The sequence below is a fragment of the Wolffia australiana genome, chromosome 6, assembly GCF_029677425.1.
Source record: "Wolffia australiana isolate 7733 chromosome 6, ASM2967742v1".
NCBI classification, from domain to species: Eukaryota; Viridiplantae; Streptophyta; class Magnoliopsida; order Alismatales; family Araceae; genus Wolffia; species Wolffia australiana.
Window position 1 is genome coordinate 3374086 of NC_135840.1, and position 12490 is coordinate 3386575.

Genomic DNA, 12490 nt, shown 5'->3' on the forward strand with positions numbered 1-12490 from the left:
TATGATGTTTATATAAAAACTAAGAATATTTTCCTTAATGTTTTATTGAAAATTTGTTACACATATTAAAATGAAGCTTTTTTTGGATTTTAATGTTTATTTTATCTATGGAAATTATATTTTATGACAATGAAAAATTAATAAACATAAAATTAACATTTAGTGATACATATAAAATTATAAATTTTGCTCTGTAACATCTTGGAAGAACCTAATGTGGGATGAGATAGGTATTACAATTTTTTTAAGAAATAGTTAATTATATGTGCTCAGTTAGGGTATAATAATGTTATATAAATGGGGGGATCTAATAAACGGGATAAAAGATAATAAATAACAAATAATCGCTACACTAATCATGAGATATAACTGTGGGTAAAATTATTTCTATGATTTGTGAACATGTAACATCTTATACTTGAAGTTATAGAGATATCTTAGAATTACGAAGAACATATCAGGTTAGTATATCCTTATTAAAAAGTGTGTTGTGATCATATTAGATAGTGCTTGTATTCTACATTCACCACATGATCATGCAAAATTTATTTTGTTTCACATACCAGTCTACCATGCATTAAAGACGTAGAATAACCATTCCATTTCCATTCCATTTGACTTTTGAGATAATTTTTTCTTATTAATAATCTATTTCTTCCATTTTTCCAATTTCAGCTTCGCCTAAAATTTCATTTACATTTTGAGGTTTATGTTGATTGCAACCAAACATGCATTATTACAGTATGAATACTATACTACAATATTTTGACAATTCTATTTGGTTCCCTTTTATGCACTTCTTATATTCTTGTATTATCCTTTCATGAATGACAGGCTTTGTAAATCAGTATTTTTTGTCTAGGCTCCTTACCATCTCTTCCAAATACTGGTCCATTAAAAACAATGACTGACAAGTCGATCTAATTCACTTCTCTTCTATGAACTGTTCATATTCCTATACTATCCTCTAATGGATTTCAGTGTCTGTAAATATGAATTTAAAATTTATTCTCATTTTTATTATCTCTTTGTACCTCCATCTTTCCCAAATACAGGTCCAAGAAATTACATAGACGGACCCTTAATCACGAAGCACTGAAAATCCTCAACAGTCTGCATACAAGTCACTCCCTCTATGAAACTATAGAATGCTCACCCCGTATTCTCATTTTTATTATCTCCTTGTATCTCCATCTTCCCCATATACAAGTCCAAGAAATAATATAAATGGAGCCTTAATCATGAAGCACTAAATAATCATCAACAATCTGCAGACAAGTCACTCCCTCAAGTGCAGCACAGTAAAACAATGCAAGGATCACCCAGTATTCTCATTTTAATTATTTCATTGTATCACCATCTTCCCCAAATACACGTCCAAGAAATACCATAAGTAGAGCCATAATCATGAAGCACAAAATAATCCTCAACAATATGCATACAAGTCACTCCCTCATGTGCGACTCTCCAAAACTATACAAGGGTCACCCAGAATACCCATTAGTATAATTTCCTTGTATCTTCATTTCTCCCAAGTACAAGTCCAAGAAATATCATGAACAAACCCTTAATCATGAAGCACTAAACAGTCCCCAATCTGCTTACAAGTCACTTCTTCTTGTGATGCTCTCTAAAACTGTACAAGGGTCATACATAATTCCCATTTGTATAATCTCCTTGTATCTTCATTTCTCCCAAGTACAGATCCAAGAAATACCATAAATGGACCCCTAATCATGAAGCACTGCATAACCTCCACAAGTCACTCCCTCTTTTGAAGCTCCCTGAAACCATACAAGGCTCACCCATGAGTAGGGATTGTCGGCCAGATATCCGTAGGATATCCGGTATCGGACATTCGATATCCGACATCTGGAAAAAAGGGATGGTGTCTGATATCGGATAGGGGAGGATACCTGTCCGATAGGTGAAAACAGATATGGGAGACGGATATCCAATGTGTAAGGACGAGAAGGATATTGGATACCGGATATCGGATTTTGAATCATGTTATCCCATAATAGAACTCCTCAGCTCAGTCCAAGGAGGCTTTGCCGATTGAAAACAAAAAGTTTGAGTTGTATATATTAAATGAGCTACTTTGAAATGTAGAAAGCTCTTTGTTAAACTGCTGGCCCACGTATACCCTCTCCAAACTGTTGCACTATGACAATTATATTTTTACACAACCCTTCTAAGTTGGATACCGAAATCCGATATCCAACTCCGTTATCGTCATCCTTCCCAAGAGACGAATGCGGATGGCGACATCGAGACGGATACCAATATCGTTATCCGATATCCAGATATCGGAAAAAACAGATACCAAGAATTTGAATTATGGTATCCAGTACAGCATCCGACTCAATACCGTGATCGGGACGGGCGACCCAAGAGATACCAATGGATGACACTCATTCACTAGTCAATAGATTTCCTAAGAATTCTCCCGAGTAAATATATATAAACTGGGCATCCTGCAGGAAAAATCCTCAAGCCCAGGGAAGATGGGCTTGTGCAGAATCCCCCCTCTGAACTCCTTCCTCAGACAGCCTCCGCAGCGCCTTCTAAGAGCAAGCTTCTCCTCCACCGCAGCGACCCACATCGCTTCCCCTCCTCTCTTCCTCCGCCCAGCTCGCCACTCTGCCAGCAAAGAAGACCTCCAAGCCTTCCATTCATGGGCCTCCTCGCTGACCTACTCCGACCCAGACCAGAACCACCTCCTCTGCGAGCTCCGGTGGCTTCTCCAGGACGCCTGCGCCTCCTCTCTTGACACACACGAGCTTCTCTCCTCTTCCCAGCAAATGGGTCCTGTGCCTTTGAGGGTGGAGCTCAATGGGTTGTATGGGCTTTGGAGGGAGAGGGTGGAGGAGCGGCGCCCTTTGCAGTACTTGGTGGGTTGTGAGCATTGGAGGGATATGGTGCTGGTGGTGAAGGAAGGGGTGTTGATTCCAAGGCCGGAGACGGAGGCGGTGGTCGACATGGCGGCGAAGGCGATGAAGGGGAAGGCTGGTGGGCCTTGGGCGGATCTGGGCACTGGCAGTGGAGCCTTGGCGTTGGGAATTGCAAGAGTGATTGGGGAGGGTGAAGAGGACAGGGTTTATGCTGTTGATTTGAGCCCAGTTGCCGTTGAAGTGGCTAAATTCAATGTGCAGAGGTATGGGCTTGAGGTTAGTTGATGCAATTGTAGTTTCAGGATGGTGTCTTGGTCTTTATGTTTGCTGGATTTTAGGTTGGGGGCTCTTTTTATCTATGTTCGGTAGGTTTATTTGATTCTTTCTTCTTATGCATGATGATTGGTGTGTGCGATAGTTGTGGTTTATTTGTTTCTTTAGACCATGCATCTAGGTGTTGTTCTTGCCTGCTTCTCAGATAAGTTCTTTGTCTTTGGTTTTTGAAGAATTTAGGGTGGTCTATTTCGTCAATTCTCTTGAAGAGGGTATCAAAAAATTAGTTAATCTTGAAAAGGATCCGAGTATTTTTTGTTGCAGCTTTTTATCTCCCCAGCCTTTGGCCACTTTTGTGTTTATACCAACTTTTTCTTTAATTTTAGGGACAGGTTGAAGTAAGTCTTGGTTCTGGTTTGAACCACTTTTTTATAAGTATTGGATTACAAAAAAATGGTCAAATTTTCGTCTTGGTGTAATTTTTAGTCTGCCAGCCTTCACCCATTTATGCTATTCTACCGGCTATTTCCTTAATTTGAGCCACTTTGTCAAAATGTTTTTTGAAAGATAACTTTGTTAAAATTATTAAATTACAAAAAATATCAGATTTTGATTTACACAATGTCATTAATTATAGGACAAGATTGAAGTAAGGCAAGGCTCGTGGTTTGAACCACTCGGTGATCTTAAAGGAAGATTGGCAGGGATAGTGAGCAACCCTCCCTACATTCCAAGTAGTGATCTACCAGGCCTGCAGGCAGAAGTCTCCAAACATGAGCCATGGCTTGCACTAGATGGTGGTGAGGATGGGCTCAAACACCTTCTCCATCTGTGCGAAGGCTCCTCTGCTGCGCTCCGATCAGGGGGATTCTTCGTCTTTGAGGTGAATTAACTCGCTGTAAATTTTTTTTGAGTTGAATTAGCTCCCTGTGGGTTTTTGGTGAGGTGAGTTAACTCCTGACCAACCTTTTGACTGTTTTTATCTACCAATCAGACAAATGGCGACGAGCAATCGAAGTTCATTGCCAACTTTTTGGCCACAAATTTCCATGATGTCTTCAGTGGGGTGAAGATATCTAAGGACTTCGCTGGAATAGGACGCTTCATTTCAGGTTTCCGGAGGTAGTGCAAACTAATGTTGCATGACCTTTATTTGTTACCTCAATTTGTTTTAAAACAGTGATCATATACTCCTCCGTTAAACAAAATAAAAGGATTAAATACAAGATTGAAATAAGATATAGTTTTATGCATGATGGTTAAGGTAAGAACAACTCAAGTGGAACATATATATCGATGGACAGTTGATTAAACTTTCTTCAGATAGTATTGTGTTTCTTACTTAAAGTGGATATGTATGTTTTGACCCTTAATTGGGGAGTTCCAGACAAAGGCGAAGGGGATCTGGACCTTAAAACTTCACCTTAGTAAAAGGTTTCTTTTATATGTCAGCAATGACTGTGTAATCTCTGTCACTCTCAGCTAGTGGGTTTGTCTCTTCACATCTCAGGTCTCAAGGAAACATTTTCGTGAATCATTTTTATTGAAGGGTTAATGCAAAGTTCAAAGATGAATTTTTTATTATTTTACTAGATTTTTTTGCAAAATTTACTTATGACTTGAAATGATTGGGCCGGATATTTTACCAAATGGTATGCTGCTGTCCATGTTTCAACTTTATATTTTTAAGGACTTTCATAATCTAGGATCTCTAAACATGCATGATGTAAGCTGTCTGGTGGAATGAAAAATATCAATATCATCAATTTTCTGCGTCAGATGTGTAGTAGATATCATACATTTTCTTTGGGCTGCAGTGGTGTCTTATCATGCCTCTCTGGTTTATAATGATCAGGTTCTGGCAAAACTTTCTCTACCTCGTTAAAAATTAGATGTATTTTAAAAAGAACTGATAATTAATGAAATAATATTGCTCATTAAAGAAAACTCGATCTTTCTATAAAACCAACGAGTTTAAAGATCAAAAGAAACTTAAGAATCACTGGCAGTTAAGAGAATAATAAAATATTTTGTATCAATATTAATCAAAGAAAACTTAAAAGGTTGGATAAGCTTTTAATGAAATCATGGATTTCGTTACAAAACCTATACATCAAAGTTTAAGAATCGAGAACCAAATTTATATTTATCAACATGATCTAAGATAATTAATTATCAGCAAAATATATTAGCTCATAATAAAATATTGTGATAATACAATTAGTAGAATAAGAACAGCGAACATAATTTCCAATTCATAATCAACGTTCATTAATTTAAATAATAATACAGGTACACCCCAATATGATGATAGAGTGATCTGAAATGAGATTCTTCACATAGAAAAGCACTGAGGTGACCTTTAGTAGAATTGATTTATATGCATATTAAGTAATATATTACCTGTATAGTGAAATAAAGAATGAGAACGTGTTTTTGTTTTTAACAGTGGATAAAATATCTGTGCAATATACTAAATGCCAATGAAGAGTATAGAATAATATTGATGCGGTGAATTTGAATGGTTGGATAACCAAGAGGATGTGAATTATGTTTCCAGAAATTTTAAGCAAAGAGGTATGTACTCTGTTAGCCAACTATGTCCCAATAATTTGTTTTGGTAAGAAATGAGATAGGTTATAGAGAAAAATAAATCGTTGAACAACCTAATATTTTATTGTCTTGGGGTACTTTTTCCTGGATTCTCTCTCCTGCAATCAGCTATAACTAGTATGGGGCACTACGCCTTATAGCCGTACGAATGAGGGCAAATTAAATAAATGTATAACTCAAACCATCTTACCATAAGATCTAAGATATTAAACACCTATGCTTAAGACACGTAGGACTTCACAGCTTTGAGGTAACTTTTATTTTCTCAGACATCAACACCGGCCTTGAACTTCTCTTTCCATAAGTTTCTTAATAATTAGTTAATCTTGAACCTTTTTCCTCAAATTTTAGTCTTTTCTAAAAAAGTTAGTGTAAAAAATAATAATCTGAAACACTATTTTATTCATCAAATTCCATCAGGATTATTTATTTTGAGTCTCTCGTATGTTAAATACTAGATTTCAACTCCATTCTCTCTATTTGAACGTATAAACTCCAAAATTTCTATATATCTTCATTTCTTTGATTTTTAATCCAAATTACTCTATCTCTATTCAATTCAAAATATTGCTTTTACATCTTGAAAAAATATATTCTCTATTCTTATCTTCTTCGTCCGTTTCCCAAATTATCAATTCCGCCTACTAAAATTCCTAAAATTTTATCCTCACAACTAAAAATGACCTATAGATTCTGATAATAATAATATAAAAAATAAATACCACAATTTTGGTATCTATTACCTTTCTTCCTCTATTTTTGCTTGATTTCAGACTCTATTATTTTCAGATCTTGGTCATTGATCTTGAAGGTCGAAGATTTTACTATTAGATAATTATTAACTTAATATAATTCTCTCCTGATCAATAGAAATATTATTCTTATCTTTGTTCCATTCATGATTTATTCTAACATCATTTTAACTGCTTACTTGTTAGGACATATGTGCTCAGATTTAAGAGATTCATAAAAATTAACTTTGATAAAAAAAATAATCTGCACAAACATGCAAATGGATAGTTAATTATTGAAGATCTGTTGAAATTCCCCACTGTCAGTTTCTGACATCTTTAGTCTCTGCACCAAAGAATAAGAAATCAATGCGTAGGTATTGGTAAACGAAAAATGTCTCTCTTTGAATCTTGAGGGATATATGTGAATGATGCCTAAACTACAAGTAAAAGCCTGAACTTCAGAGCAATGGATCGCCCAATAGATGGCTCTAAAAGAAGTTATTATTAACATAAATTAAAATTACTAAATCACTGAAGAATAAAAAACATAAGAATAATCATCAAAGAAAGAAACTTGATGCCAATCACTGAAATTAAAAAGTGAAGCATGAAAAGAAAATAAGCTCTCAAAGAACTATCATAGAACCGCATTTCGGACTGCGAGAATAACTGACTAAGCCGTACCTTGGGGGTTTTAGGGCTAAGATCTGATGGGAAACAGATTGACCATTGGAGTACTCCGGGAGCAGGGAAACTAGTGTCAAGAATATGACGATTCTGCCTGTTTTTGTCAAAGTCCCCCACATAGGAAAGGGAGGTCGGTGATGGTGCATTATGCTTATATCATTTAGGAGCGTTATCTAGTGATATGGGATGTTTCCCTTTTTGGTAATGTTGATAATGCCACTATCTCATTGGCTAACCTTGAAATCTGTTATTTTGGTGTCATATCTAGTATTCATAATTTGCGTCAATCTGGTACCACTCTTGTGACCTGCACTGAAACATTAGTTTATTCCTAGATGTCCAATAAAAAGCTGCACCTCAAGGCATTTTGGGAGACACAGCTAGCTATAGGTTCAAGTTGCATTTCACGCCTAACCACGACTCATCCAGTAACTCTTCAACCACGGTGGTCTATCTTGTTTGTGGATAGATCGACCAGGTTTGGTCCATAAGTACTGACGATCACCCTATGAAAGACTAATTTTTGGTATGGTTGTGGTGAATTCCCTTAACCAAGCCACTACCTATGAGCTGCCGGCTCATTCTTCAACATGTACACAATCAGATATCATATTCTCATCCTTCTGCTTCATAGCTCATTGTTTCATGTTCTATTTCACTCCCCGATGGGCTTTCTTTTCAATTTTGTCTCATGGTACTTTTCTATCTAGCACCCAGGTGTATTTAACATTGCAAGGTGGTCCTTTCTGATTCAAAAGGGATTCCATGTGCCCCTTTCTACTCAGGTTATAGCATAATCTATGATTTCTTTCGGCTATTAGATTTTCACCATACAGGTTGGTGTATTCAACTGCATCGCCTAGCAGCATGCCATTTGGATTTCCCTCCCTCAACCTCATTTTCACAGTGTAAGTTGCACCCATTTAGCTCACCACTGTGGGCTTGCAGGGTCTCAATCTGACTGAAAAACTCAAAATGATTCACAATGGAAGACTTATACAGAATCAAAATGGCATCAACAAAAACCATGAAACGAATCACCTCATCACAGATTGCATCCATGATTCCTTTGGTTCTCGAATGAGTTGTGTACAACTGCTCATGTGTGCAGCCTCTAGAAGTGTCCACACAATACTCAATGCGTCAAAGCTCCTCCTTCACCTTGACAAGCTTCATTCACCCTTTGTTGTCACTATTACACCATCCTGATGGCATCGAGAATGGAAAGGAGTTACTGGGAGAAGGGAGACGAAGGGGAAGGCCTTGAATTTAAGAGAATAATTTTATATAAAATCCCCAATCTTAAATTATATCCTCCGATGTCAAAAAAAATTATTTGCATGTCAGCCTCTAGGCCCATGTATCATTCTATTTAATGACTCTAGTGGCTCAATAACCTTTACTTGCCTTACCAATTAATTTAATATATCATATAGATTAATTAAAGTCAGATTGATTTAGCCCAATCAATAGGTTGAGTCTCTTACCCTTGGGGTGTGAAGCTACACCTCGTGCTCTAGAAGATACATTGGAGTGTCTACAAACTAACTCATGAAACTTATTCATCATCAGTTACCGTGTATGTATAGTCCGTCATCCACTTGGCTCTCCTAGGATGACTCAAAGTATGTTGTCTGTCAAACCCTAGTTGGTCATCCGTGATACTACTAATGCGGTGGGAACTTTACTCCATTATTTTGCTACCTTAGCCAATGACTTCCTCACATTGTCTTCCTTGAGCCGTCTCCTCATATACCGAGGAGATCCCATTTTGACCACTCAATCGTCTTTATGAACTTCTTAATGCATCCAAAGTAAGCCTATTTAGATTCCCATTATTAGAGACTTGTAGGTCATAGTCAAAGACAATTATCCACCTACAAGATGTCTTTGGTGTCCCAGGTCTAAGGACCACTTACACAACCATGGCGTGAATCAACCTAATTGACAATTTGGTATAATACCATTCAGTGGTTCATACGGATCAATTCATTGAACTCTTTCTACTAAAGAGCACCCACTATCTATCCTTAGTATCTCCACACTAATGGCCATACTCATCATATGAGTGAGGCTAGATAATGTTATTCTATCATGATACTTTGATGTCCTTCTCGAGTATCCTTTGAATAGGAATATTTAGAGCACATGCTTAAAGACTAGTGATCTCTGAATTATGATCTCATCATAATTCACCAAGTCTGATCATGTATTCATCGACTCATAATAAGCATCACACATGTACTATAATGGATATGTTCTATTAATGAACATGGAAAAACATATGGAATGCGTGGTTTTCTTGCCAGCCATATATTTTAATCAACCACTACATTGCGAATCACTTTGCCTTTTTTTTCCTTTAAATACTTCGACGTTTCAGTTTGGCATGTTGTCTCTTGCCTTCCCATGGATCCAACAACAGTTCAAAATGTTAATCTACTTAGGAATCTCTAGTCCTACACTTATTTTGAATTCCATGAAGTAACTCATCATTTACTGCGCCCCTTCATAGTCTTAGGGTTCCGAGGCATCCACTATAAGCATTTCCTCATTAAAACCTTGCCACTGACATTAATACTATGCCATGATAAGTTTATCTAAATGGAAATATCTTATCAATGCCTGTGAATGATAAATCATAACATAAATAAAACTGCCAAATCATCAAAATTGTGTGTCATCATAGTTTTGGCTAAGTTCAAGCTAGAGATAAGCAAACTCGAACCGTTGACATCTTCTATAGGGTAACCACTGCCTATTGGGCCTCCCTAACTAATTATACTGTAGAGGCCAATGATAGATAATAAATCCCCCTCACAAACACAAATTAAAACTTTCATATTACTTTGCTATCTAAAGAGCAACTCCTTGGCAAAATATCAAAAGGTGATGAGTCGAAATCTTGTTAAGGATTTTTGAAGTTCCGGAGAATCCAGCTACAAGAGAGCAGGAGTGGAGAGCTCTCCCCTTTCTGCCCAACTCCGTGGTTTTAAGAATGCTTAATGTGTTCCACTTTTACCCCTAGGTAAAAGTGATAATACCTTTAGAATGGGAACTATACCAATTAGAGTTGCCTTCTAGAACCTATAACTGTCTCAAAAGGTCCAACATACATACATTATCGGACCTTATGAGTAACAGTCAAGAATACCTTATGAAAATTGAATATCTTCGTAGAGAAGATCTACAACAGATAGTCGATATTCTACAGAAGCATTTCACAATTACTTTAGCAAGAATAAATTAAATGGAGCACAATTAGTTCATTATTTTCCTTAGTTCATTATTTTATTCTAGATGTAATGTGAAATTCAATTCTGTTAATTCCCTAGTGATTGCAGCAAAAACTCGTCTCCCTTTTGGGTTTCCTTCTTGATCAATGAAAACTGATCTTCTTTCTACTTCTTGATTAATTGTTTTGATTTTGGGCGGAATGGGAATTGCTGTTCTTTCTACTTCTCAAGGTATAGTGACAGATCACAAAGCACGCATAAAAGGAGTTGGAGGAGAAATTTGGTGTTATATATGGTAAGACTTTTTATAAGGGAACCTAATTTATAACTTCACAGTTCTAAAAAGAAAAAGAGACGAAAAGCAACTTATATAGAAACTGCAACTTAAATTACTAATGGAGTTACCGCGAACAAGATAACAAAAAGGGATTCATCAAGATTTAATTGCACAATCACTTAAAGAGCGATATTCTGGCTCGGTTTAAACAATCAAAATATAATTATACCTTATCCTTTGGAGGCAGATACGAGAGAGTTTTATCTGGATACTACCCGTGGATAAAGTTAAAAAAAAGTGAAAGAAGTAGTTAGGATTCAACCTGCGACATCTAATTTATAGACTTCGCAGCCGAGATTCGATCGAGTAAGGCTTTTGGTTGATTTACTTCACAACATATAATTCAAAGTTCAAAAAAGAAAACAATAAATGAATTTTTTCAGTTCAAAGAATAGTTTCAGAATAGAATTAAGATAAGGAACCATAAATATGAAAATAAGGGCTTCTGTTCGTAAAATTTGTGAAAAATGTCGACTGATTCGTAGGCGCGAACGAATTATAGGGATTTGTTCTAATCCAATAAACAAACAATATGCCTATTTTCAAGGTATAATAGAAATGAGAATTGCTATTCTTTCTACTTCTCAAGGTATAATGACAGATTGAAACAATTTTATACAGAAAATAGGCATATTTAAAATGAAATTGTAGGGTGAGCATTTCAGTATAGTTCCCATTAGAAATGGATTGCTATTCATTCTACTTCTCAAGGTATAATTCCCATTCTCAAGGTATAATCGCTCTTTTCAATATGCCTATTTACGGCGACAAAGAATAAAACTATCGCTATATCTTTTCTTTTTCCTACTTCTTTTTCCAAGTGCAGGATAACCCCCAAGGGGTCATAGGTCTTTTTCTACCAATTGGTGCTCTACCTTCACCGCCCCCATGTGGATGGTTGTCAGGGTTCATAACTACTCCTCTTACTAGAGGATGCTTACCTATCCAACACTTAGATCCGGCTCTACCCAAACTTTTTTGGTTCACCCCAACATTACCTACTTGTCCGACTGTTGCTAAGCAGTTTTTGGATATCAAATGGACCTCCCTAGAAGGTAATCTTAATGTGGGCAATTTACCCTCTTTTGCAATCAGTTTCGCTACAACGCCTGCTGCTCTAGCTAATTTTCCACCCTTTCCCAAGTGTGATTTCTATGTTATGTATGACCGTGTCTAAGGCATATCGGTTGAAGTAGATTCTTCTTTTTTTCTCAAAAAAACCCCTTCCCAAACTGTACAAGCTTCTTCCAAAGCATACGGTTTTCTAGATGTATATGATGATATTTAGACAGATGGATCTTATATGAATCATATGATGAAGTACCACATGCGTGGATATATAGGAATCCAAATCTGCCAAATCACTCATGTTATGATCTTCTGCATCCTAGATTTCCTCGTTCCGTCATCTGGCTTATGTTCTTCATGTATCAGTCAGACCGAATGACTCTATGAAATTACATCGATACTTCCACATATTATGGGTAACGTAGGAGACATCTCTATTTTTCCCCGGGGGCTCCTTATAATTATCACTGCTTAACTTTCAATTCGCCTCTGACCATCAAAATAAATGTGAATAACCCATCTTCCTCTCTTTGAAACAAGAGGCGCTTCCGGATCTGTCCGTGCTTCAAACAATTTTGTCTTCTCCATATTACCATATCCCTAGAGTCAATAATTTTCTATGAGGAACTATAGAACTCAATCACTTGC

General features: G+C 36.6%; 1 protein-coding gene across 1 annotated transcript; it reads left to right on the forward strand.

Annotated features, from left to right (window-relative positions):
- The first annotated feature begins 2479 nt into the window (after positions 1-2479).
- Positions 2480-4353, forward strand: LOC144704781 (RNA methyltransferase family protein). Its single transcript, XM_078577305.1, has 3 exons — positions 2480-3170; positions 3805-4050; positions 4162-4353. Exons 1-3 carry the CDS (start codon positions 2508-2510, stop codon positions 4291-4293), a joined length of 1041 nt encoding a protein of 346 aa, XP_078433431.1. The 5' UTR covers positions 2480-2507; the 3' UTR covers positions 4294-4353.
- Positions 4354-12490: the final 8137 nt, after the last annotated feature.

What these genes read in the sequence shown, in the direction of transcription:
- LOC144704781 (XM_078577305.1), top strand. Translation starts at nt 2,508, where the DNA reads ATGGGCTTGTGCAGAATCCCCCCTCTGAACTCCTTCCTCAGACAGCCT. An exon ending in TGCAGAGGTATGGGCTTGAG is followed by an intron (nt 3,171 to 3,804) that starts GTTAGTTGATGC and finishes CATTAATTATAG; the next exon opens with GACAAGATTGAAGTAAGGCA. An exon ending in GGGGATTCTTCGTCTTTGAG is followed by an intron (nt 4,051 to 4,161) that starts GTGAATTAACTC and finishes TCTACCAATCAG; the next exon opens with ACAAATGGCGACGAGCAATC.